The sequence below is a fragment of the Pterocles gutturalis genome, unplaced genomic scaffold (genome assembly GCF_000699245.1).
Source record: "Pterocles gutturalis isolate BGI_N339 unplaced genomic scaffold, ASM69924v1 scaffold16733, whole genome shotgun sequence".
In the NCBI taxonomy this organism is placed as follows: domain Eukaryota; kingdom Metazoa; phylum Chordata; class Aves; order Pterocliformes; family Pteroclidae; genus Pterocles; species Pterocles gutturalis.
Window position 1 is genome coordinate 23,845 of NW_010126061.1, and position 26,898 is coordinate 50,742.

Sequence of the window (26,898 nt, forward strand, 5' to 3'; positions counted from 1 at the left end):
TCTTGATAATACGAAAGAAAACAGTCACCAGGTTTTAGCTCAAATTTACTTTCTCTGTGTGTACAAACAGCTGAATGTCTTGACCTTGTTGCCTGTTGTATTGCCTCAGTGGGTACATGTGCCAAGGTGATAAAACAAACTGCTACTTGATATCCAGGTGGCACTGCCAAATTTGTGTCTTGCTCCATATGTCTCATGCAGGGTACTATTCTGGAATGACATTTTTGAGACTGAAAGCTGGCTTTTTTTCCCCCCCTTTTGGTGTATAGGTCCCAGCTTTGAAGGCTCTCCTGTTTTAAGTCTCCTTAGCTGTAAATCATCAGAGCAGTGAGATAGGGATTAAAGTGCTGCTGCTATTGAAATTAGGTGACTTGAAGTGCTGAGGTTTGAATTAGCACCTGTGTTTTGTTTTTTAACCTCGGAGGCAATAAAAAACAGTAGACCTAATACCACTGCCACAATTTTAGTGGTGTGGTACCAAATGGTCAAAGAGCAGTTTCATATTATGTAATTTACCTGTAGTAGGGTCATAGCCCTTCATTTTGATGGCAGGTGAACATCTTATCTGTTGTACAAAAGGATGTCAGAAACATTTTTGTCATTCTTGTCCTTTTCAGTTCGAAAGGATTTAAGTGGGCTTGATGATGTGACACTTACGAGCCTATGGGAATGTGGAGGTGAGGACTAGACATTGTTTCCATTATATTTGTGGAATTTAAATGATTAGAAAGTCATAATTACAAGTGTGAATGCTTTTTGTGGATGATAATCCTGATAGAATGAAATGGCATACGCGTAAAAACTTAGCAGGGTTATTTGGAAATAAATGGCAAAGTTCCTGCGGTTTGGTTACTGAATGTCAGCTTGCAGTGAGTATCTATGCTTCTAGCTTATGGCAAATGTAAAAAAAATTGTCAGCTCAAATTTAAATGAAAGATGTAAGCTAATTCATTTCACCATGTGTTAGCAATGAAAGAAGGGTATACATGGTAGTAGATGTAAGCTAGTACTGTGTGATACGTAAGCTGACAGTAACTCTGTGAATTCAAACTCCTAATTTACTGGTTTTGGGATGCTTCATCTTACTGATTTAAAACAGTATGTTGGAATTTCTTGCAACAGTAATCTGGCTTCTGCTGATTTACTTTTCTAATAGCTCTCACAGAGAGGGTAAGTTTTGTAATTTCCTGGAGCCCAATGGTGGCCAGGCTTTGAAAATTTAAGTTGGATGTTAGATGTTGGTCTTTTCAGTCCCGCTAATAAAATTGAGACCAGTTGCTTTGTCAAGTTTGTAGCTAATTTTAAAAAACATGTTTCTGTAGTGCCTAAAGTAATTGTCAGCTCCACATGCAGGGAATTTCTGTGCAAAAAGTCTCGGGAAGCTACATAAATGAGAAGAAAGCTAAAACCCATGGATCAGATAAAGAATTTTGGAGGTTCCTAAGGTATATGAGAAATCTAGAGTAGCAGATGTCTTTGTGGCTGTGCTTTCAGGCATCTCCAGTGACAGCGACCTGATCTCTCTGACAGTTGATGTAGACTCTCTTGCTGAGTTAGAGGATGGAATGGCATCCAACCAAAGTTCTCCCAGTAGAGCTGTTGGCCTTTGCCCTGCTTCTGAACCCCAAGTACAAAGCACACTGGCACCTGAGCAGGAGTGGAGCAAACCTGAAGGAGAGAGGGAAAGCCATAGCTTGTTTACTGGAAGCTTAAACCCCAAGCCTGGCAAACAAGATTACTTGGAGAAAGCAGGTGAACTGATAAAACTGGCCTTGAAGAAGGAGGAGGAAGAAGATTATGAAACTGCCTTCAGCTTTTATAGAAAGGGGGTCGATCTGCTTCTGGAAGGTGTTCAAGGTATGGATCTTCCCATTATGTTTGCCTTACCTTTGGTTATGGTTATTTGTTTATGGTTGTTTCCTTAGTTAACATCAGCTTACTGTGTTGCAAAGAGGTGATATGAAATGCAGAATGTGTGCCTGGCTTTCATGTGCGTGATAGCTGCTGGGCATGTGAGAGGGAGAGAAAGAAATCTTCCAAAGACTGAATGGTAATTTAGGGTCTCATCTTCCAAGTGCCAAGTATCTCCTCTTTTAAAATTGCGACACAACCTCCAACTTGCAGGTAAGTAGCAAAGTGCTCCACTTTGCCTCTTTCCTTTTTACTGCCTAGGCATTAATTAATATATGGCACTTACAGCACTGTTGAAACATTATTTAATTTACGTGGTTAAGTGAGGATTAATTATCCCCATTTTACGCATGGGGAGAGGCAGGCTCAGGTTAACTTCCCTGTCACAACAGGATTAGAACTATTCTTGGCTCATAGCCTCTTGCTTCTTCCACTAAACTGTTCTCCTTTTCTAGCTAAAGGATGCATACAAACTTACGTGCCTGCACTGCTGGAGGAGAACAGGATTTTCTTTTTTAAAGACTAGTGTGTCTGCAAAAGTTGCTGTTAATTGACCAGATGCAACTACATGTGAATTTCTGTGGAGTCTTTTTCCCATTTCATCTCTAGTTCTTGAGAATCTAGAGTGATAACCTCATATATTTGCATTTTGTCCAACAATGGCTGAAAACTATAGAGCACAGGAAAAGACTTGTTCTTCCTGGAGTGAACTCAGTGTCTCTGTATTGTGCTTCTGTCCCACACAGATCAAATGAGTAAGATTAGAATTGTGGCTTTGTTTGACAGTATACAGCACAGAAGCGTTATGCTGCTCCAGAGCCGAACTTAAATGCTAATGTACCAAAGCACAAGTCTTTGCTGCATCTCAGTAGGAGATCATGTCGATAATAACGTGCTCCTTTCAAAGATAAGGATGGTGCAATTGTTACAAAATACCTATAATCTTCTACCGCTGGTTATTTTTAGACTATTTTGTGTAAATTATCCTTTTTAATATCTGAAAGTGAAACATGGTGCTTAGGGACATGGTTTAGTGAGTTAGGTGGTGTTGGGTTGGACTTGATGATCCTTGAGGTCTTTTCCAACCTAATGATTCTATGATAGCATTCATACATGCTTACACACATATGGAGTGACGTTGCCCGTCAATGTACAGCCGTTGCGGGATGGCTGGTCTCTCTTTAGAACAGGCTGGAAGTGGTTTCCCATGTGAAATGGTAATACATATTTTTTGCCACGTGGTGGCACCAAGGAAATAGAAATTGACACCAAAGAACTGCAGTCAGGAAATGGAACCAGTTTACGGGGGGGGGGGAACCATCATCCATCATCCATCCTCTGTTTGAAACTTCTCTCAGAATTCCCTTGGAAATGTAGTGCTTCTATAAGTTGGTTAGATGTACCCGAAAGAGAAGGGTGTCTCTGTTGCCAGCTGCTCCTTTAGGCTTTATACAAGAAGATCCATTTGCTTCTTAAGGCTGCCGTGTCAAAGTTGTGTATGAGTAAGTTTATTACTGCGAGTTTATAGAGTTGTGGTGTTTAGTTTGAAGTAGCTGGCTTCCATAAAGGCAGGCAGAGCACACTTGAGTCTGTTACTTTCCTGACAACTTTGCAGCTCTGAGCTGATGGCACTAACGCTAGACGGGGTAGGTGTTGCGTATGCTTACACAAAAGAAATGTACATCTTGACTTCATTTGCGTGTACATGCTCTCAGAAGTATAGTGGTGGTAATTATCCGGCACAAGGTGCATATGTATTTTCCTCTGCTGGTCTCTTGCAGAGGCTAAATCTTTTCATGTCCTATTCCCAGTCCTGCCAAAGGCTTGATCTGTATGTCGCTTGGGGAATGAGTGCTGTCGGCGTCCTGAGAGGCTGCTGTATACCCTGGGCTCTGGGCATCTGCTGTTTATGCGTCTTGGGCCTCGTTCTGCTCTGTACATGCATTTAATATTAAATACGTTTGTCACCGGGAAGGAGGAGAACACTTCCTTGGGCTGGCAGCAGAGCCCTGTACCTCTTGAACCTCTCCATTTATACCAGAGCTTCCTTGTGTGTGGTGAGAGGGAATGGCTGCCATCGTTTCCTTTTTCCCCTGAATACACAGTGATTCTGCTGCCCCTCTTGTGTTTTCTGGGCATTGCTGTGTACAGGATTTTGGAGCTTTTGGAAAGCAGGTCTGTAAGGGTTGGTTGTATAGGATGGTTAAACAATACTCCAGAAGCTGAAATCTTCTGGAATTCAAATCGTCTGCCTTTTTAAGCATACTTGAAGGGAAGTATATTAATGGATAGAAACTTTGGCTCACAGTTATAGCTGTTCCTTTTGTTTTGTTAGCGTGTTGGAGCACTATGAGGTCAATGCATTGCTTCAGGCCTCCTGGTGGAAAAAATGCACTGATCAATAGTCAGCCTCCAACTTCCAGGCTGGAAGTTAACTGTGTTTTATGCCAAGTAGTGCTTTCCCTGACTTTGGTATAGGACATAGTTTATGTTAGGGAAAAAATAGATCAGGGAGCTAAAATTAGGGAAAGTTTTTTGTAATCAAGGCGGGAGTCCTGTCTGTATAAACTGCTCTTCTTTTTTCCAGCTCCACCTGTTCTCACCTTATATCCGTTGTGGATCTGGGCAGCCTGAGCTGTGTGATAAACACAGAGTTAACACTTGCTTATTGCTTCACAACATGATCAGTCTAATTTGGGTAGAAAAGTACAGGATCTGTTCCATGTGGTTTAGAAAGCAAATGTGTGCATTGCTGGTCTGTTACATACAAGGCTCCATGTCACACATTATCATCTGAAGGGATCCATTTACTGTCAGAGATTTGGGGTGTTTGTTTTCACATGTGTAGCAGCTGTGGGGGGCACAATGAATATTTTTGTTTTGGGAGCTGGTTCAGCTGGGCAGCATGGACCTTGTTGCATGAAGTACGTGGTGCCTCTTAAGCCAGCTTAGCAGCCACAAGGTTTTTGGTATTTTTTGCTGCGTATCTGTGTTTTGCATTGGGTATCTACAACTTCTAGATAAGCTGCTGGTGTCTTTGAAAGCAGGATGTGAATGTCAGTTTTGCACTGCTCTGTGCTATTTTAATATTTATCTAGTAAACAGAGCTGCAACAAAAATTACACAAATTACTGGAACCTTGCTAAGATGACTTTGACTTTTAACCCAGAAATGCATATACAATGAAATGCTGGGAATACTTTGGACAACTAGATGATATTTTTGGATATACTGAAAACAAACCAACTTGTGTCTAATTACTGGGATTATGATGGGCTATGATTTGAACTTGTGATGGAGCCAGGGATGCAAACAGGAGCATGCTTGACAGAATGCCAATAAGATGGGGCTGTATGAAAAGCAGGAGAGGAGCCATGGCTGTTCCATGGGCACATTTCTGGCTTCCAGAGTGGAAAGCACCTTTGCTTGTTTGAATGGCGCTTATGAAGACAGTTTCTGTTACAACACAGAGCTATTTTAAATTCCTTTCTCTTGTTAAGTCCTCTGAGTAGTGTTTATCATGGGGAGTAGCAATCTCTAGGGCAGTTTCTGAGCTACCCAGATGTGCCTGATTGAAGCAACATGCTTGCTGTTTTCTGAGAAGATGCATTGGAGTGTGAGCTCATGTCTGCAGGAAACCTTAGAGCTGTGCTGGGCCCCCCAGGGAAAGGTTAATGACAGGGTGGCTGATGGAACTGATTCCCTCCCACCTGATCTCAGACCTCTGTGCTACTATGCTGTATCATCACTCACCTTATTTGCTGTTGTAGCTTTATGCTTCCACTGAGGCTGGAACCAATCAAGAGAAAAACTTCCTGTCCCTGTTCCTTCTGAAGGACCTGAAAACTGTCTTTCCTGCTATTGGACTGTGAGGATGCTGTAGGACTGTTTGGGTTGGGCTTTCTGAGCAACCATACAAAGCACTCCCTCTCTACTAGTGCTTCATACAACCTTGAAATCACAGCTGTTCTTTCAGAAGGTTAGGTGTTTGAGAGGACTTGCCTATTGACAAGCAGCTAGATTAAGAAGGGATGTTGGAAATACTGTGATTTGCTTAAAAAAAAATCTAGTCCCACTGTGCTGCCAGTGATGCTGGAACTTAGCTAGTATGGACTATGAGCTGTTCATACCTGAAATGTGTTGGCTTCTAAGCCCATCACAGCCTGTACAGAACTTCAGAGCAGATTCAGATAGACAGTGCTATAGGATCCATCACTGTGCAGTAGGTGCTGGATAGATCACCCTGAGTGATGTCATTCCCTGTGCAAAAGTATGGGGTATAGACACTTAATTGTGGCAAAGCAGTAAAATACAGCATCTGTCAGTAAAGTATGGTGAAATTGGTTAAAGTATAAATGCAGCCAGATTCAGCTATATAAAGGAACACTCAAGGCAAAGTTCCACTTAAACTGCAAGACTTTTCAGGACCAAGAAGCTGATAAAGGGCTGGAGTTTAGCACCTGCTGCACAGCTTGGAGCCTTATAATACATGTAAAGGTGAATTGTAGCAATACCTATAAGCCAGTGTGTAGGGCATGATGCAGAGATGACTCCAAATGTGGTTGCTTAGCATGGGGCTGTTAATGAATAACTACATAATGAGGTGGGCCTTAAAAATCTGTCCTTCCTTTCTGGGGACACAGCTAACTGCCTTGGCTTGGTGTTGATCTGACCTTTCCAAGATTTCAGAGTCTGTCCTTGTACAGCTCCTTGCCAGGCTGCTGGTTGTGCCCAGCCTTTCTGACAGACACCTCTTCCTGCCTGCACAGCCTTTTATCTCAGCTGCTGTTAGCCAGCACAGAGCTACAGCTAAGTGCATTAATCTTTTTTTTTTTGAATGTTGCTATGTGAGGTTTCTACCTCCCATCAGAAGACCTAGTAGGGCTGCCACGCTTCTTGCAGCATCCAGTGTAGACAGAACAGACTGATCTACATTACAGTGCTGCTTCTGTCCCTAGGTGAGAAAATTCAAGTCACTGGCTGCAGGATTAAACACCTCAGGCCTGTGTAACCTCTCTCGTTGCTCTGACTGTCAGCGCTTTCCTCCTGGGGTGCTTGTGTTGGAGGACATGCTGCTGCTGCTGTCACCATTTTGTTTCCTCCTCTGTGCTAGGATGCCACTACTTGTCCTTTTGTCTTGCAGTGCTCGCAAGGTTTTTGCCCCCCTTATTCTTATGTAGTTTAACAGGAACGTGTTTAAGAACGTTTCTCACGCTGTGAAGTCTTACTGTGGTGCAATACCTTGCACTTGAAGACTGCTAGTTTTAGCAGACCAATGGGAAGTTAAGTTTTTCATCCCTGACATGGTGTGTGCTGTGTGACCATTCATTTTAGTTTTTTCCAGATACTCACGCACACACATGAAAAGCTACCACCACCTTGTGGATTTAACGTGGGAATTTCTCTGTAAACATGTACTTGTTGATTAGTGTTTCTGGAGAGCTGTCTTTCTTATCTTGAGTCTTGCTTTAGTGGTTACTCAAACACATTTTACCCACACCATTCTTCTGTGTAATCTTAACTTTGGCACACATGCCAAGATTTTTTTCCAGAGATGTTTACCTAAGAACACCTTAGGTTTTCTACAAAGTACAGTATTGGTAACTTCACTAGAAGGGTAGCTCTGTAAGTGTCTTGAGCAACCTGCAATGAACATGACGCATGAAATACAGACATAGTAGTTATGAACATACTGGAAAGTTGAAAGAATTCTTGGGTGTTCACTCACTGTCATGCATTTGTGCTTCAGCATGAGAAGTTTAACTTTTAAGTGCCTTTTCTTCTTGATTCCTAGAGTATGGTACTGTCCTGAATCTTCAAAAAGTGAGAAAGAATGGTTCTGATAAAGGTGAAACATCTTAACATTTTGAGAGAGTCAAAATTTATTTAAAAAAAAGGGGGGGAGGAAAAAAGGTCACTTCAAACTGTTTTACCATGATGGGCTTAACCTTGGTCTTGTATTTTAATATTTACAGTTTTTTTATTTGCAGAATTTGGCTACCGCCTGAAAGGAACTCATCATTAAAATAATATATAGCGTACTAGAGATGAGGAGCTAGTGGGCTTATTTCACAATTTCAAACTGCCACCTGCTGCTAAAATCTATAGCATCTTTCCTTGATGCTGAAGTGTCCATCTACCCCAGCACCTGCAACATTTCACTTAAGTAATTGTTTGAAAATGAAAGGTTACCCACTCTCCTGTGAAAGTTGGTGGAGACTTGTTCCAAAATCAGCAGCTCTTCCCCTTCCTGAAATAAATTTTGGGGTTATAAAACTGTGTCCAAAGTGGTCACAAACCTGTGCTAGATTGAGTCGCATTGTCACTTACAGTGTGCCTGAGCTTTTGTTTGGCTAATATGGACAAAGGAGTCTGCTTCACATGATGTAAGAAGTGTTTGCCCTAAGAAGAACAGAGGTCCTCTTGAACCAATTAGGCAAAAATAACAGCTGGGCTACCCACTAATAAGGAAGGTGCTGCTAAACCTCTTTTCATTGTGAGAAGAAATAAATCTTTTAAGGCTTACTCCCTTGCATTTTTATAGAGAGCGATTCTTTGAAAAATTCAGCGATCCAGCTGGGTGATATGTGCAGGAAGACTGTGAAGAAGATAAAGAAACTTTTAAAAATAAAAAGTGGTATTATAGCTGTTAGATTTGGCAATTATAAATGTTTCATTGAAGATTTCAGTATTTAGAGAAAGTTTTACTGTTTAAATTGTTAAGAATGTGGAGTTTGGGGTTAGCACAACAGGCAGTCTCCCACAAGTTCCTTGTAGCCTGTTCTGCAAGAGGACATTCCTTCCTGGAGCAAATCTCTTCTGATATCTTTAAATAAAGGCAGCCCACATATATTTTTAATAAGTCTGAGAGCAAAGCAGGAAGATTTGGAATGTGGAGGTTACAGAGGATTGGGGCAGGTAATGCTCGCTTTTTAGCCTTACCTTTTCTGTGGAAATACCCACATCCTGGTCAAGCAGCTAGTTAGTTCAGGAGTGCACTGGTGTCGTCCTGACAGACTGGCTCTTCCTGAGGAAAATCTCCAGTGCCCGTTGGGGGATGATTTGGAGGTGCTCAGACATGGAGGAAAGAAGGAATGTCTAGAATTCCTGGGTGGGTGCTATATACTGTGATTTACTGAATATGTGGGATAGTGTGTATATTAGTGGCAAATGGTGACTGGAGCCATCTTTTACCGTCCAGTAAGACACACATCTTCCATGTGACTTCATCCTGGATCTCTGAGGGAGAACGGTTAGGGACCAGAGCAAGTTTGACAGCACTGCTGTGCATCTGAGATGTTCTGTTGGTACTGCCCCAGATTACTGGGGGGAAAAGGACAGATTTTTTTTTCCGTGGTCCTTACAGCCCAGACTTTTTTGTTCATTTGAGTTTATTGGATATGGCCCCCTTTCAATCACTTTTTGCTATTAATATCTGAACATAAGTAATTTTCCTGTATGATAGACATACCAAAGATTTGATGGATGAATAAACAGTTAACTGAGCTGAACATGTAACCCTTCAACTTTGAGTTAGCTCATCTTTCAAAGGTAGGTACTCTTCTGGGGTGCTGTGAGGTGTGAGTAGAAGACTCTTGAGTAGAAGACAAACAAAAATATTGCTAGTTTCCCAGATGCTACTGCTATGTACATACTCTGTGGAAATGCTGCTTCTCTGTATTTTTCATTCAAGTTAGTGGACTATGGGAAAACAAGCAGGCAAGTCATGGATGAACTCAGTGGCACAATTATTCTGATATTTGTGGTTTTCCTCTGTCAAACCCTCAAGATCATTTGAATGTTGTTAGGAACGTCTGCTTTTGTAAATATATTGTAGCTGAGCTGTCCTTTAGAAATAAAAATTAAAGTACAAATTTTAAATTGTTGGCTGCTGTCCTAATGTCCTGGCTGCTGTTACTTTGGTCAGCGGGTGGCCTGGTCAGCCTTTCCAAAGCCAATTTTCATTTTAAGATTTTTTTATTTCTTTGAAATAGGCAAAGCCTTTGGAAAATAAGGGAGCAGCCTGCTTGTATAGATGAAGGCTTGTGTGCAACAAAGTAGCTGTAGAGTTTTTATATTCTGTTTGCAGTAATAGTAAACAGAGCATCTAAAATAACCACTTGCACATTGCAACAAACACATCATCATTTGCTTAAAAAGAGTTATAATTACAGTTGACGAAGCATGGACACCATAAAAAATGCATTAGTTTGGCTTGACACATTAATTACCTGTTTTTGCAGATGTTTTTATATATTGTTGTGTGAACAGTTTACAAAATAATTACAGGAAAGTCATATGGAAAATAAACTAAGTGGGTGGTTTCTCGCCTTAATATTTTCATTCATGTGAATCTGTGTGAGGCACAGCTGCTCCGTAGCAAATGCAGAGGCAGAGAGACGGGGAATCTTGAGGGGTTTTTATTCTAAGGTCTCTATGATCAGCCTTGCTACACTTTTATATCTTGCTTTAGCAGTGTAGTTTTTAAACATGTAAAATGACATTGTTGATTTAATCCCAGTGATCAGGAGGGGGAAGAAGCTTTGATCCTGATCAGATGAAACGTAAATCTTCTAGTATCTAGGAAAATAAATGAAAAATCAATATTATTTTAAGCAGGATGATCTTTTATGAGCAGTTGTGAAGATTCATCAAAGGCTTTGACACAGTTTAAACATTTCCCGTTTGCTGCCATTTAAAGAGAAATGCCTTTCAAATTTAAATTGTAATTAAAGAGAAATACCTCTTTAGATTATTGCGGGCTAACCACAGAATGGAGATAGGAGCTCAATACGCTCACACAACGTTAATAAAGTTCTTAACTGGGAAGAAATTAGTTGATTCTTTTGAGTACACATTTTGCACAACTAAAAATACTATCCCATAACAAAATGTAATATTTAATTTTAAAAAATTATGCATAAAGTCTGCATCACAGCTTTAACATCTGTCAAATGTAAGGATTTGTTCTAGTACTGTGTTTTAGTGATTTATGTGGTTTTAAGTGAAGAGTTCCATGACCTGAAATTTGGCATAAATGCTAAAGATTAGTTTAATGGGGTCTTTATTATCACTCATCACCCTGTGTTTAAGGCTTTTTGAGTAACATTTATTTTCAAAATTAATATCCTGTATTTCTTTACAGATTGTTTTTGATTATTGGCTGTTTAAATGGGAATTTGTATCGGAATGTAGCTTTTTACATTTTCTTAGTTCAACTAATGTAAGGAATAAAAAGCCAAAGTCCTGATTCCATAAATCCAATTCTTGAATGTCCACCTGTTCAGGTATTCAGAGACTGAACCGTTAATGATCTTATTAATAAGATGCAAGAACTTGTTAAGTAAATGTTGTTTTGTGAATCCACAACTTCTTTTATGGCTGAAGATTTTAATGAGTGAACGGTTTGCAAATGGTATTTAACAAATTAGGAAGGAAAAGTAGAAGAAAAACTGAAAATAATGTCTTGTGAAAGTAGGGAGAACAAAGGCAGCTCTAAGGGGACATCCTACCTTGTTTGCGTTAATTACTGTAAAATTAGTGAAGCGTAGAAAAAAGGCAATACCCTTTGGAACTAAATACACATAACTAAAAATTAAGCAGTAAGCTTGACTTACGTGATAGCCTTAGACACTAATCTAGTAGTTTTCTACCAGTCTGCTTGAGGAACATGCTGGCTGGAGGGTTTGTTGTTGCTCTGCAGATGACTTGTTTTCCCTGAGCGACTGCCACTTTGTGTGTCTGAGATCACTGGGTGATCACGGTGAGTCGGCACAAGGAAGTTTTATGGTGCTGTAAGATTAAGTGTAGAGATGAAAGCAAGAGTGTTAGTCATGTTTTAAGAAATTACAACACACTTATAAAACACTGTGTATCTCTTCTTTTCTGATAAAGCCAAATCCAAGTTTAAACAATTGAGTGTTGTGTGTGGTTGTTTGTTTTTTTTTTTTTTTTTTCTCCTAGATGGGACTGGCAGTCTCATCTAGGGCAATTTCACCGGGAGAGTCCTACCACGTGGAGGCTGATATTAAAGGTGCTGGACCTGGTACAAAGTCCCCTCTGTCTTTAGGATGAGAGAAATTACTGGAAAAATGGTACATATCCATAATTTTGTATGCAGAAAGTGCACTGGATTTCTGACTGTCCACCTTCTTCCCAAGCTAAGTGTAGTCAAAGGTTTTTGCAGAGCAGGGCTCTGTGTCTCTGCCCAAGGAGGTGACAATCCCTTTTCTCTCCTGCTGTGAGGGGGATAATGAGATGAACAATAGATCACTTACAGCAGAGCTTGGAGGAGATCAGATGTCTCTTCTTCTTGATGGAGTCTGAGATGGTTCTATGTGTTTATGTAGCTTGTAGTGGTGATGGGGAAGGGAGGGGGAGTCTGTGTTTTATAACAGGGTCCAAATGACTAGACCATGGCAACATAAACTGGAGAAGAGCCTCTGCCTTCTTCACACTCTGAGTCTGCAGATTGTTTAAAGCAAGAGCAATGATTTGTTTTCTCTTGTATGGGGCATGGGGAAAACAGCAGCTCTGACAGCCTACAGTAGAAGAAGTCTCCATGAGCTTTCTGAAGAGACCTTATACTTAGTTTTTCCTTTTTCTCTGCCATCTAGAAAGTGTTTTGGGAAAATTGAACAGTCCTTCTGCTTTATTAAGGAGCTGATATTAAAGCTAGCCCCATCTGGCTGACTGAAGGATCAGAGCCGTTCCTCCTGCCCTGAGTTGAGCTCCTGGGGAGATGTGGCTGCAGCTTACTCCTCCTCTGGGGGCAGATTTCTGAGAGGGGCTTGCCTGTGTGCACACATGCTCTGTACGGACATGGTTGACCACAAACAGATTGACACAGCTTTATTAAGGAGCTGGTATTAAAGCTAGCCCCATCTGGCTGACTGAAGGATCAGAGCCGTTCCTCCTGCCCTGAGTTGAGCTCCTGGGGAGATGTGGCTGCAGCTTACTCCTCCTCTGGGGGCAGATTTCTGAGAGGGGCTTGCCTGTGTGCACACATGCTCTGTACGGACATGGTTGACCACAAACAGATTGACACAGGCAGAAGGATATTGCCTTTACAGAAACCTATGTAACCACAGGCAGTGTGAGCAGCCCAACCTCTTTTGAACTATTGTGGGTCAGGGAAAGACCTGCTCTTCAAGTCTCTCTGATAGCTGGCCTCAGGGTCTGTGGTCTAGCTCTCAGACATTTTGTCTGACTTGCCTGCTTCTCCGGCTTGAAGTTTGTTGGTGCATCTTATGCACAGAGAATAATGAACATACTCATGCAGAAAACAGTGAGGAACAGAGTTTCCTAAGAAGGTAAGACAGACAGTGGTGGTCAGGTACTGGGGCTCAGTCAGGTAAGGATATTGACCAGCAGCCTGCTTCTATGCAATTGACCCATGAAATTCCCACTTGTTTTCTTATGCTTGTGCCTCCCCTCCACCTTGACCCCTCCTTTTCCTCACCTTTAATCCTGCCCTTAAACATCTCACAATGTGTTACACATTGCGCCGAAAACACCCCACTGTAAGTTTTGCGTACAAGCATTTATACAGTAAGTTCTCCCTCAGACATCCCATAATAAGTTTGCTCTTTTTTTATCAGACTCATTCTTGATAACCCACAATAATCCTGTGGTTTTTTTTTTTTTTCTTTTCTTTTCTTATCAGTTACCAAGTTTCTGGTTGAACTTCTTCAAGGTTACACTCAGAAGTTTCTTTCATGGCCCGTTGATCAGAGTCTCATGAGTTCTAGTCTTCGTTATTGTCTCTGTTATCTGCTGTGGGTTAGGGTTTGTGTATTTGCGTGTTTAATTTATTACCTTGCCCCTTCCTTGACTTGTCTTTCATGTTGAGGAGCTGTTAGGCAGATAGCCTTGCAGTTCCTTGCCTTGTTTGAGCATCTGTTTGTGAAAGGTGCTGGCTTGCACCTGTCAGCGCAGAAGCCTGTCCCAGCCACGACTGTGTTTCTGCTGTTGTTCAGACTTCTTCTGGGACGGTTGTCTCTAACTATTTTTCAGCATAGCAATTTCAAATCTCTGTTATAACGATGGTGGCTCAGTCTCTTGATCTTTGCTTGGTGGTTGACTGATTGGGTGTTGTCATCACAAATTGAGTCTATTATAATAATATACTGCTCACTATACGAATGCCTAAACATAAACGGTAAATTTTTGAGTGAATACAGAATTAGTGCGGTATCATGGGATTCTCATCTCGTGTAAGAGTTTGAGCAGATTAGACATAACACAGTGGTGGTTCAGCCATCTGGGAAGTGAAGTAGTTGGTGTAAGTGCTTCTTCCTTGCTCCCTGTGTCACCCCAAGCCAACAGGCAAGAAGCAGCTAGCATTGGAAAGCAGTGAGCGAGAGATCTTGGTGTCTCTCCTGTTGCCTTCTGGCTATTAATAGTATTTCTGTTTTTTCTTTATACTTAAAGCCTGTATTAGAAACATGAGGAAAACCCCAAGTTTCTTTATTGTTTTATTGTAGATGTCATATTACGTCTTCCCTAGTTGAGGTTTTTCTGATTCAGTGGTTTGTTTCAGTTCTTATGTTACCATAGGAACATACACCAGATCACAAAAAAATAGGTAAGGCTTTTTATTTACCTTAGTCTATAGCAAAGTTTAAATTTTTATTTTTGTAGAGCTATGAGATCATAGGACTTGCTTTTTATAAGATGCATATCTGTAGGCTTGATTATGAGTAACCCAAAGGAAATCAAAAAGGTAGAATCAAAGCAGTCATGTGCTTTGATTATTTAGTACCTCTCTCTATAGAAAAAAATAACTTTCTTTTTCTCCATTGAGGTGAATCAAGTCCAACTCGTCGAGAAGCAGTGAAAAGGAAGACTGCAGAATACCTTATGCGTGCTGAAAAAATTTCTGGTCTCTACCAGAAATCCTCTGAAGATGCATCTGTTTCTCTGGTAGGCTTTAATTTATTTTTTTCTGAATCAGAATTTGGTATAATTATATTGTCCTGTCTTTTAGCAAAGCATATTTGAGCTTGAGGTTCAAAAACTGTCTAGAATTTCTCTTTCAGGAGGCCTGAGGAGTATTTTGATGTTACATTTTTGTCAAGTTGCCATTCTTTTCTTGTTGGTTGCGTTTCATAGCATTATGAAGAGTGCTTGATTTAATACAGGCCTGTTTTTTTGCATGTCTTCCTTCTGCTCATGGTTGATGATGTAAACATTTTTAATCATGCTAAAGAATTTAAAAAACACACTAGAACGTAACATTTCTGTTGACTTTCCCATGAGAATATTGCACGGTCCTGTATGGAGTGAGAAGGCTGTTGGTTTCTTTAGCCTAGCACGTAATGGTGTATACGGAGTGAGTCACACATGGTGGGGGGATGAGATGAATTTTCCCCTAAATAAGTAATTAATTGAGCAAAGGTTCTTCCTGACCCCTTTAAATGTCTCTCTCGGATGTGCTTGAGTGATCAGCTGTTTCTTGATTTTTGAGGAGTTTCTGTAGTAATTCCCACCTTCTTAAGCAGAAACACCGTTATCTGTACTTGTACATAAGACAAATCATGTTCCAAGATACTCTCAAATTTCTATTTCGCCCTTCCCCAAACAGTTCCTTTGGGACTTATCTGTTCTTATTTCAGACTTCAGTCGTGCTAAACTGTGTGTGATTTGTTGATGACCGCCCTATTGCAATAAATATAAAAGTTACCAACTTCCTGTGTCTCTACATTTATATCAAGTGAGGACAAAAGGGGCAGAAGATTATTGCTGCTTATTTTGCACAGATCTAAAAATGCTTTAAGGAGACCACTGCTGCAAAAAATGGGAAGCCTTATAATATCCGGCTGCCTAATAAGTAAATTAAGAAAGCATAACTACTGATTTTGAAGGGTAGCTTTTTTATGTTGAGAGCCCACAAGTACAATTTTGAGGATGTTCCAAGTGGGATATATTTTGTGAGATTTGGAGTCTTGCTGCTGCTATGAATTGTACTTCGAACAATTTAGTATTTTGGACTGATATGAACTCCTACTAGGTAGTCTTTCTTTGGGTCAAACACCCCTGAAAATGGAGAAGAATCTATATTGAGTGAAAACCTCAGTGTATTTGGAAACCGCAGAACAAGAAAAAAAATGAACAGCCTATTTTTGCCTTTTTATGAGTATAAAAACTAATTGTGGTTTGGAAGGAGGAAGAAGTAGGTTGCATTTTTTTTATGTGGACTTGAGAGGTAAAGTGTTTCCTTTTTTATGCTGTCCTGAATAAGGCACATAGCTTCTTGCAGATCCAAAGGAAAGCAGGAATAATTGGGATAAGACAGGGAAAAAAAAGTGGTGAGAACAGAAAACCATTCTCCTTCTGTGTTGAAAGTCAAAATTGACAAGTTAGGGTGAATCTGACTTTGCACAAGCAAAATGTTGCCCCTGGCTTATTCTCCTTTTTCCAAAAAACCCCGTGTTTCCACAATTTGGCTTTGTTTTACCTAAGTATTTTAATATCCTTTACTTGCTGCTCTTCATGATGCATGAGTTTGACTTTTGTCTTAGAACTCTGGAATTTGCTGGCATCAAGGGCAGATGGTGCTTATAGGCTGTGATGCTTGTGGTGAGGAGCAGCTTGTCTCTGAGCTGGTAGCCAAAAGTTAATCAGGAGGAGGACTTATCTCCCAAAGTTATTGTAAGGGTAGTGGCAGGCAAACCACTAAGAATCTCTGTGCTTTGGCTTAGTGTCTTAAGGAAAGTGAGGAATGTGACTCTTCCTGCATGTTGGTTGCTGAGCAGACCTGAATTCTTGCACCTTAGTTGCTGGTTATCCTTTTTACTTCCCATGATAGTTTATATTGAATCGCATGAATTATTCCACCTCATGCAGACAGTGAGAAGAGCACTGAAATGACCTGCATCGGTATACAGTGTGACTCTTCAGACATTGGTGGAAATGTGCAGATATTTCGTGTCCTTCTTCTAAAGAAATTAAGTCAATAGTGTACAAAAGTATGTAGTGTACAAGGTTAGTGTGTATGCCTCCCTGAACTGTCACTTCACACCAACTTGATTATTCTCTTACTGCTGTTTACATGCCATTGGTCATGCTGGGGCAAGGCTGATCTGTTACCACTAGCACCTCCTGCTACTGGAGGTCATGCTGATACCACCTCTTGTTCAAATGGTGGTACTTGGACAGGATATATATGTGAACGTTTAAATAACGCTGTACAATACCTTCTTTGCCCACATGGGTCTGTAAAGATGTCTCTCATCAACTCTTCTGTGCTGGAGGGACACTGAAGTCTTTGAGAAGAACCACACACATGTAGGAAGCTTTTCCTAGAAGCGTGCCCTAGTGCTGCTACACCTGGTAGCCCAGCAGAGTTGGAACCATACCGCTGAAATTGATTTGCAAGAAAATGATGGACAAGTACTGCACCCTAGCAGTACCTGCGCCTATAGTATGGTTGGCAGAGTACGGTTTTGTTACGGGAAGCATGCTTCAGTGCAGGGAACTTCATGGGCAGTGGGAGCCTTGAGACCTTTTGCACCTTGGAGGAAAGAGGTCTGACTAGCAAGCAAGCATGGGCATTTAAGACGAAGTGTTCTTGTTCATGACTTGATGTTACAAGGCAGAATTGATGGTCACCTGTGTCTGGTGTAGATAGCTTTGTGTTTCCTATTATGCCCTTACAAGGAACAACCACAGGGATCAGCATCAAAACTACGCTCACCTGTCCTTCTTAGACATGATGTTTTACTTCTTTCTCATCCACCAGGCCAGAGAAATGTCCAGCAAGGAAAGAGGTAAGCTTAGAAGTGTGGGTTCAATTATTGTCCTGCACCCCTCAGCCTCTCATATCTCCTAAAGGTTCGGGTTGCCAGCCATGTGCTGAACCACATGCAGCAGTCTCAAAAGACTATGCCTGCTAAACGCACCCCAAGCCACCCATTTGCCATGTGAACACCACATGAAGGTAAAGCAGGTGGCTTTTCTCTGGGGACCTGGGGCAGAAGGAAGTGAGCCATTCGTCCGTGGCTCAAAATGCCAAGCCCTTGCCTCTTCAAAGACCAGATTTCCCTAGAGGCAAAGGCCTGGTGTTTCAGATCCGGGAAGCAAAAACTATCTTTGATGCCATGGAAACCAAACAAAGAACAACAGTAGTTTGATACTGTTCTTGCCTCAACAAAAAACCAAGTGTAGCCCTCAAGGATAGCATCCTTAGCAGCCACGCTGCTGCTGGCAAGTCTGAGTGGTGAAGAGAGGAGCACAAGAGAAAGTGTTTGGAGAACCCTTGGCACTGTTAAAAAAAAAAAAAAGGTTGTGGGTAGAGAGCTTAAGGATGGGTAGAAGATTTTTTAAGGCTGAAAAGAAGCATAGGGAACTGATGCAACTGTGACTGACCATGAACTGGGAACTCACTTGACAAGGTCTTGTAAACATCGAGAAAAGCCTTGCTGTGACCTGTTAGAGTAGGAGGTGTGGAGACAGCTCCTGGAGGTTGTAAACAGACATATAGACGCTCTGGAGAAAAAAGGCTGCTGCAAATGCTGCCCTGCTCTTTCTCCTCTGGCACAGCACAGCAGCCTCAAGGGCCTTCTTGCCAGCAAAACAGTCAAAATGCTGTGTACCAGCAACAGCAGGCCACTTTGCCGATTCTCAAGCTGTATTTTCTCCTCTGCCCCTTTATAAGTAGCAGCTCTGGGGAGCCACCTCCAAGCCTGAGTGGCAGCTGCAGCAGCAGCCTTTGAATCCTGCTGGACTGACCATTGGAGAGCTGGGGTCTTACATAGCTCTCAGCTGCAGGGCCCAGCACAGCTACGTGTACAGGCTGTGGGGCTGTTCTAACTTAGCTGGTAATTTTCTAATGCGTGTTTTTTCCAACTCTTTGAAATTATTTCTATTTGTGCACAATTTTTTGTATTCAGTATTGTTTCTTTTAGCACCATTATAAAAGCTGTTGTCTTTTAAAATGTCAATTATTTTTGATTTTCAAAGCAATTCAGTAACAAGAGGGACGTGCAAGCCTGATGCCCAAACAGGAAAAGCAGTCTTCATTCTTCGTGGTTTTCATAAGATATCTTACTTCCTAAAATTCTCATTAAATGTGCATGAAAATTACATGAAGTATAAAGAAAATACACTGTTGTATTTCTGTGAGATGTAAATTTAACATAAAATAAGAAATTCAGTCTCAAGGCTTCCAAGATCGCATCCAAGATGTGTCCTGGCTTCAGGGAAGATAAAGTCCACAATTTGTGATCACTGGGGGCCTTCTGAAGCACACTGTGGCTCTGCCTGGTTCAGATGCATGCAGAGATGCAGCCTGGTTTCCTCCTGGTGTAGCGTGAGGAGGGGGCCAGCATGTTCTGCCAGCCCAGGAGAGCTGGAAGCTCTTTCACACCTGTGCTGTGGTGGCAGCATCAGCAGTAAAATAACTTCCCATCAAACGGTGCTGGTGTCACTGGACTAGGCATAGTGCTCTTGCCTTAAATGAGGTTAACATGAGAGCCCTTCCTCTCATTTGGCTGGTGGTGTGCTTCTCTTCTGCCCCTTGCTTTTATAACTGCTGACAACATGCCAAAGCTGAAGCAAGAGCTGTTGCTATATTTGATTACGGAGCTTACAAAACCAGAGCTGTCCCAAGGCCAGTGGTAGCCACAAGCTGCTGAGTCTTTGCAGAGGCCAGCATCACCATCAGCATCATCCTTTTCTACTTGAAATTAGCACACGCTAGCCAAAAGGTGATGGTGGGAAAGGAACTGGGGATGTTGGTCCTAAGTCAGATAACTCCAGCTGTGCAGCTCAGTGTAGTCTGGAAATAGTCTCAAACACACAGGGCCTGGCCACAGGAGAGGAGATCCTGGGATACCCGAGCAGCACGCTGAGCGTTGGGACAAGCTGCTGAAGGCCTTCTGCAGGCAGAAGTAGCCTGCCACTTTCTTTAGAAAAGAGGTATTTATATTCTAAAGGTAAATGAAACTTTTGGCTTTTTGTTACCGTCCTTCCTGTATTTTTTTTTTTGTTCCTCTATTTTTGATGAGAGCACTATTTTTTAGTTATTTTTTCATATTGCTGGCTAGATGCTGAGCTTGGATTTTTTTACTGTATTCAGAGGGGCAGGCAGCTTCAGGGTACTTATTTGCTGTAGTTCTGGGAATGGGGTTTTTAGAGTGTTTCTGGCTTGCCTCACGACAGAACGTGATGCCTCCCCGTCACTGGGCTCTGCTGTTAGACTTTGCAACAGTGAAGCCAAAGTACTGTCAAGAGCAAAAAATAACCCAAAACTGATAAAAATGGAGAGGCTACTGGGAGCTGTGGAGATGTGGATGGGATTGTAAATTCCTTTAAATTAAGAAGTGACTGTAGAGTACGTTTATCAAAAAGTGTACATACACAGTATAACTGACTGTGCCATCATTGGCGATATTTTAAAGGAGGACCCAAAAATATGTCCTTTTTTTTGGGCTCCTCAGACATGATGGGTACAGAAATCTGATTCTAGAGCATTATTAGACAACTATTAACTTTGTCAGAGATTAATGAACTTAATTCATGCTTGAAATGTTATGCACAGGAGAAAATGTTAAAAGCTTGATTATTGAGGAATGGTTATAAAACGTAAGAGCATGCAGATAGAAGTGGAAATCTTTTATAGTAGTCTAGAGGATTTGGAAATATTCTCTTTCATTAAATGTATTCCTTAGAATGCTTTTCAAATCTTGTCATGAATAAACTCTGTGTTAGCACAACTCTTTGTTTCAAAGCAAATATTTCATTATTGCAGAAAAATTGCACACACTCAAAATACAGTGCAACAAAAGAGCTCCCTCAGCCTCCCAACAGCTCTCTAGAATGTGGAACCTAAATTAGGTTTGGAGAAAATTTAATGGAGAGGTTTTTTTCTTCATGCTAAAACCTTTAGTGACTTGTAGAATCTGGGCTGTTTTCTCTTAACTGCTGTTGGTACTCTTGCTTGGTAGTGTTTACATGACAAAACAATTATAAGACCCAGACAAATAAATGAAGATAAATAATAAACTCCTTTAAACTTTGAGACCAGTCAGCGAACACAAAAGAAAAACACACTTTTCTCCATGCTTTTTGAACATGTGTTTATGACCCTTTCTTTTGAATTTTGTGGGAAATGCGTACATAAGGGATTTTTGGGAAATACTTTGGAAGGAGAGAAGGTGGTAGACTGGCAACATGAAGGGGTACTAGTTTTGGGGAGGGCTTCGAGGAGGTTCTCTGGCCTTTGAGGATAGCACAGTAAGGATGCTGGAGGGGAAATACTAGCTGGGGAGCAAATGGAATTACCTAGATCAGGATCTTCCGTTTTTCTGGGACTTTCTGATCATAAGGGAAAATTTATTGATTTTTCCCTGATAAACATTTCATCCACAGCATAATTGCTTACCAGCACTTTTCCTTTGTGACATATTTATTAAATATTGCCTCAGGATGCTGACAAATGAGATAAACAGCTCTTGCCTCTTAGAAGCCTAAAAATCAAGGAGTTTCACCTTCCTCTTACTTTACCTTTGTGCAATAGAAGTGTACTTGAGGAGGCCAGGTTATGCTTAAAAGGATTTGGGCTTTCAACAACTCTGCAAGCGAAGTTACTTTATTTGTGAGGAAGAGATGCAGGTCTGTGCTTCTAGTAGAAGCTGCATGTTGAATTTTTGGAGGAGGATCTAATGAATTCTCTCAGTTGGCAATGAGGAACTTCTGAAAGTGTGTGTTAATGTGCCAGAGGTGTATGTGATGCTTAAGAGGTTGATCTTTGTCCCAGAAGACGTCCAGTTGAAACGTTACTCCCTCCCCTGACATGCAAGCTTTGAGTTTGCCTTGAGAAACTACAAAACATAACACAGACAAAACTCTGTGTGTCTTAACTACTTGACTAGTTAGCACCTGCCAATTCTCTTGCTATGGTGTTAATTTCTAGATTAACGATACATAGTGAGCTGCCTTTTTCTGGGGCAGTTTTAGGAATAATTTCTGTGGTACACCTTGTTGTTAAAAGGATTTCATAAAGCTCACCAGCGAGCAAGAGAACCCTGTTTACAATTCTGTATTTTATGTTCTTCAGACTTAAAAAGCCTCTAATTTGCTTTCCCCTCCTTAGTGATCTCTGAATTATTTTGTATCCGGAATACCTGTAAGGCTTTGATTGATTATTGTGATGGGGTAAGAATTGAGTAATTGATTGCCAGGTTCCATTAAGCATAGAAAGTATACAAATTCATTATTTTTTCTTTTTACAATTTTTGTTTTCAATGTTATCTTGATTTTTATTTACTTGCAAGTTGTTTTTTTTTCCCCCCACTAAGGACAAACAGAAAACTTCTCCTTTCATCTTCACTCTCTCTGATTTATGATAAATTTAGTTTCCTTCAGCCTGGCATTTGCTTCAGCAGGCAGTCTTCCTTCAAGTACCACCCTGATTGATGTATAATCTTTGATATCTTCCATTAGCCTCCAGGATCACTAAGTTCAAGGCCCTCTTGGAACCTAAGGAGCCCTGCCGAGGAACTGAAGGCCTTCAGAGTCCTTGGGGTGATTGACAAGGTAATTCTTCAGTGTCTCTTCAAGAGTTCAGTCATAAATCGACTGCATGCTGACATTTTGTCTTTGAAGCTGTGGATCTTAAGGATATGAAACAAAAGGGGAAAATGACTCAGATGCATCTGCACTTTAAAATAACAAAAGTAGAAGAAAAAAGGCTTTTATCTAAGCAATTCATGTAAGGTCATGCAAAATATATTTGAGCTAAAGGATAAGGTACATGCTTGGTGGCATTCAGTAGGATGAGGCCTGTTTTTCAAAAATGAAGTCATGGTTACAATACTGGGGTAAGGACGAGTAGATGTGTTTTCAGTTGACTAAACTCATAGATACCTGAAATACAGAAGTGTAGAAATTCCTGCTTTTGAACTGTCACTTGAGTTGGAGGCTGGGGGGACACACAACTGTTCCCCTTCCCTGAGAATTTGGAATTGAAATCCCCAGCAAAGACAGATTCAGCAATGAAGCCAAGCTAATTTTTGGTTCGTGCAAATAATGTCTTCCAAAATCCCATGGTGGTACTCCTCTGTAAACAGTAAAGGACCATATGTATTTTTTTGCAAGCCTAATTAAGAGACCAGAATAATTGTGGTGTTATTTTGAGAATGCTGATATCACCTTACCAAATCCTTCTAAGATGATGTATTATTCAGCAGTATGGCAGTGGCTAATGCAGACTGTAAAGCCTCGTTTCCTTTTTGCCATGTCAATTCCCTTGTGCCTGTTGATGGGTCCTTATGCAGTCCCTGGTTTACGCAGGATGTACTGATGCATGGTCAACTTATGCATTTGTGACGTACATCAGAAAACCTGTAGCTGGTCTCTTAAGGTCTCTGTTTTTTGGTTTCTTGTTGAACTGAACCTAGCTCTGGAGACTGACTTTTGTTTTTCTTTGCCTGTTTTCTTGTAATTATGTGCATAAGTTGATAACTTCTCCTCAGAGGGCTATATGCATTAGGTGTTAAGGTTGTTTTTATAGCACACAAGGTTTTCTCAGCTCTGACTTCACATTCTTTGTGTCTCAGTTAAATACAGAATTTCGCCTGTGTTCCACTTTCTGTGTATGTATCAAACAGGCTGGAAAGAGCAACTGGCTGTTGGATTAGTAGGCACTGACTAAATTAGCAGCCAGTAAATGGATGCAGTAGGCATGGACTTTGTGAATTAGACTGACAATGTGAGACTGCAGAAGTGTTGGAAATGTACCAAGAAAGACCTTTTTGGCATCTTTGTTCTTGTAGAAGAATAATGAACAGCAACTGGAGGAGGTGCTTGATCAGAATGAAGCTTTTTGTCCTTGGTGTTATCAGATCTCCTAGATCTTTCTAGTAAGCATCTCAGGTGTGAGGTGAACTTGTCCAGATCTTTGAGGTAGAGTTGGGAAGCATCAGGGTTCTGGTGATGACAGAAATACAATGTCTCAGTGATGGAGATGTGTGTGAGGAGGAACAGGTCTGTGTATACAGCTGGTATGTTCATGTGTAAACAGTATCATAGGGGTCAGAGTTAATGGTTAATTATTGTATGAAAGAGAGCAATATTCTTTCAGGTGTCTTTGTACTCTGCGTGCCTGCTTCTAGATTCTCCTTATGATGAACTTAATCTTATTCTGAGCATGCTGTCTCCTTTCATGTATTTTTAAGTGTTCATAAAGTTGTGAGGCAAATGAAAAACTGCTTGAAGCCCAAATGTTCATAGCGTGTTTAATTTGGTTTTATAATGCATAGACAAAATGCATGTGAATATGAAGCAAAAGTGTGCACATGTACCACCTGTGTGCTGGGGACGATGTCCCTGCCTTTGGTTTAAAGTGCTATCTCACTGCCTTCCTCACTGTCGCTGTTCTTTGCCTTATTCTCTGCTTGCATATACCCTAAAGCTCCCATCATGGAGAAATCCAAATAGATGTTTAAGTGTCCTTGCTGGAGCCAGGCAGATGACATAGCGAGTTTGTTCTTGAAAATGGATTTTGATTGTCAGGGCCAGCGTTGAAGATGCCATGCTTTTGGGCACAAGTGTGTAACTGATTCAGCATCATGCAGAGTTTTGCCTGAAAATACTCTTCTCCTGTTCTAACTCTCAGGTAGCTGCTTTGGTTTCAGCAGAAAATGTGTGCGTGGATAGTCATGAGCCGCTGGCGTTTTTATTGCTGTCTTGCCTAATCCTGTGCAAGACTGGCTTAAAAATGACGGTGGTTGGTTTGCGGAGTTGTTCTCCCACTGCTGCTTAAAGCCCAGAACGATGTCTGTCTGCTACAGTGCCGCCTCCAGAAAACCAGCTGTTAACCTGCACTCATCAAATGCTGAAATTGATGCAGTGCCTTCCCTTAGAGTAATGGCAGTCTTTGTTCTTCTTTTGAAGACTCTTGAAGTGTTTTGAATTGGCTTCCTTTTCACTGACAAAATGCTTGTTGCTACCTGAAACTCTGGGTTTTTCAAACTCTTTTAGGCTAGGCAGAATGATGAGACGTTTAATTTTAGCCTAGTTTATTCTCCATGTGCCATCTTTCCGTCTGCCTTTCCACCTTCCTTTTCACCTGAATAATTTTTGCTGTGTTGATCCTTTTCTGCTGAATCTGACAGAGTTAGAGATCTTAGCATTACTTAAAATATTGTGAAAATTCACAGAACAATGACCGTATCAGTGCTTCTCCTCCCATCCTTCTGCTTCTGCTGTCTTGCCAATGCTGTGGTATAAATCCAACTATTTTAACAGACCCAAGAAGACCCACAATTTGCTTGAGGAAACCACGTTTCTTCAATTCTGCTGCTGCTGTGTTTGCTCACCTCATGGTGTCAAAGTTTAGCTAGGTGGTGTTTGCAGGTGTTTTATGGGTTTATTATGGGAAGAGTCTACCTGTGAGGAGGTTTCTGAAAATTGAGGTTTAATCTGATTATAAAAGCTTTTGTCCTGCGAAGGGTTGGGGGTTCTTAGGTGGTGCTGATTGGCAAGCACAGCTCTTGTTATTGTTACCAGAGGTACCACACTGAAAACAGGCTAATATAGAAACGTTCTAGCTGCTGTTATCACCAACTGAGAATGATCAATTATTTTATCAGTTCATGTACCTTAAAGTAGAAAACTTCTTTTTGGAGTAGCAAAGAGTTTTTGCTTTCAAAATTAGTCTAATTAAAAATCAAGGTTGCAGATTCTGTGCTGAGTTTCTGCCCTAGGCAAATCTGTCCTTTGAAGCTACAACTGGCCCCTAAAGAAACGACTTTGTTATGGTGCTGCTGGATACCTTCACAATGCTGTTTCAAACCCAATTTCTTATTCTTCAGAACCCTCTGTTATTTAGATTCATGCAATTTAAAGATTCATCTTGAAAGCAGAGTGCATTAAGTAATAACTATGCCTCTGTAACTAATGACTGTCTTTTATGTCTTTTCTATCCCGTCCCCCGTCAAGCCACATTGTATTGGCACTGGTGGTAACTGCGATCAGCTCTTCTGCAGATGTTTGTACGTCTGAGCTTGTTCAATACGCTGTTTAAGATTTATTATACAATCTGAAACCTTATAAGATAAAATACTCTCATCGAGGCGTTGATAGAATTATTTTGGGAGTTTCTGCAGAGGATTCTAGAAGTAGAGAACTTCTTTAACAGAATTGCTTGCAGTTCTTCAGAAATCTTGAGTATAGGTTATTTTTGTGTGGCTTTTGAATTGACCTCAGAAATATGCAGAAGAACCAAGTCAGTATTATTATTTAGAAAGTGTGATCTGCTTGATGAGTGAAACTGCCAAAAAGCAGAAGTACATAGAATATATGTAGAGTTTGCGTGCATAATCTGCAGACCCATAGTTGAATTCAAACAGGTGATGGTTTGTTGTAATGGAATTTTATCAGAGGATAGGAGAAATGGGTTCTCTTTCTGGCAGTGTGTGTGCTGTGCATGAATAACAGTATGTATGTCCCGTTAGTGTTTGTTAGAAACTTAAGTATTTGGCATTTTATTTTGATGTGAGCTTAAAGACTGCAGTTGAGTTGACGGTAGCAAATGTTTTCTCTCACCTGGCTCTCAGGTGCATGCTGCCAAGTGCCTGTAGATCATATGGATTTGAATGAGTGGCTGCGTGTACATAAGGAGTGTGGGGGGAGAGGGAGCTCTAGGAAACTGCGTGATCAAGTTCAGATGTTCATTCGTTCTTGTTTCATTACGATGCCTAGGAAGAGAAACTGGCTGAAAACATGTTATAATGAATTCAACTGACTAACAAGTTTTCCCCATCTGAACATGGCATAATGGAAACCAGAAGTGGCAAAAATGGTTAGAAATCTGAAACTGAGTAATAATAGTAACCATTAATACAAATAAAGAATTTTTGAAGAGCTTGTTTTATGTTTTGAGATCCCTTTAGTTTCTTAAGTGACTTGCCAAGTCCTACAAAATCAAATCAACTACAGAGTCATTGTCACAACTGATTTCTTGGCTCACTACCTGCCTTTCCC

General features: G+C 40.9%; 1 protein-coding gene across 5 annotated transcripts in view; it reads left to right on the top strand.

Moving 5' to 3' along the window:
• RPS6KC1 (ribosomal protein S6 kinase, 52kDa, polypeptide 1) overlaps window positions 1-26,898 on the top strand; it is an 82,000-nt gene that overhangs the window by 19,760 nt on the left and 35,342 nt on the right. For 3 of the 5 annotated variants that reach the window (XM_010078841.1, XM_010078839.1, XM_010078840.1), the window contains exons 5-8: window positions 618-677; window positions 1,495-1,857; window positions 14,717-14,835; window positions 22,357-22,449. In XM_010078841.1, coding sequence (XP_010077143.1) covers window positions 1,566-1,857; window positions 14,717-14,835; window positions 22,357-22,449 — 504 coding nt within the window. In that variant the 5' untranslated portion in view covers window positions 618-677; window positions 1,495-1,565. The remainder of the gene's footprint in view (window positions 1-617; window positions 678-1,494; window positions 1,858-14,716; window positions 14,836-22,356; window positions 22,450-26,898) is intronic. The other 2 variants (XM_010078843.1, XM_010078842.1) reach the window with 2 other exon arrangements.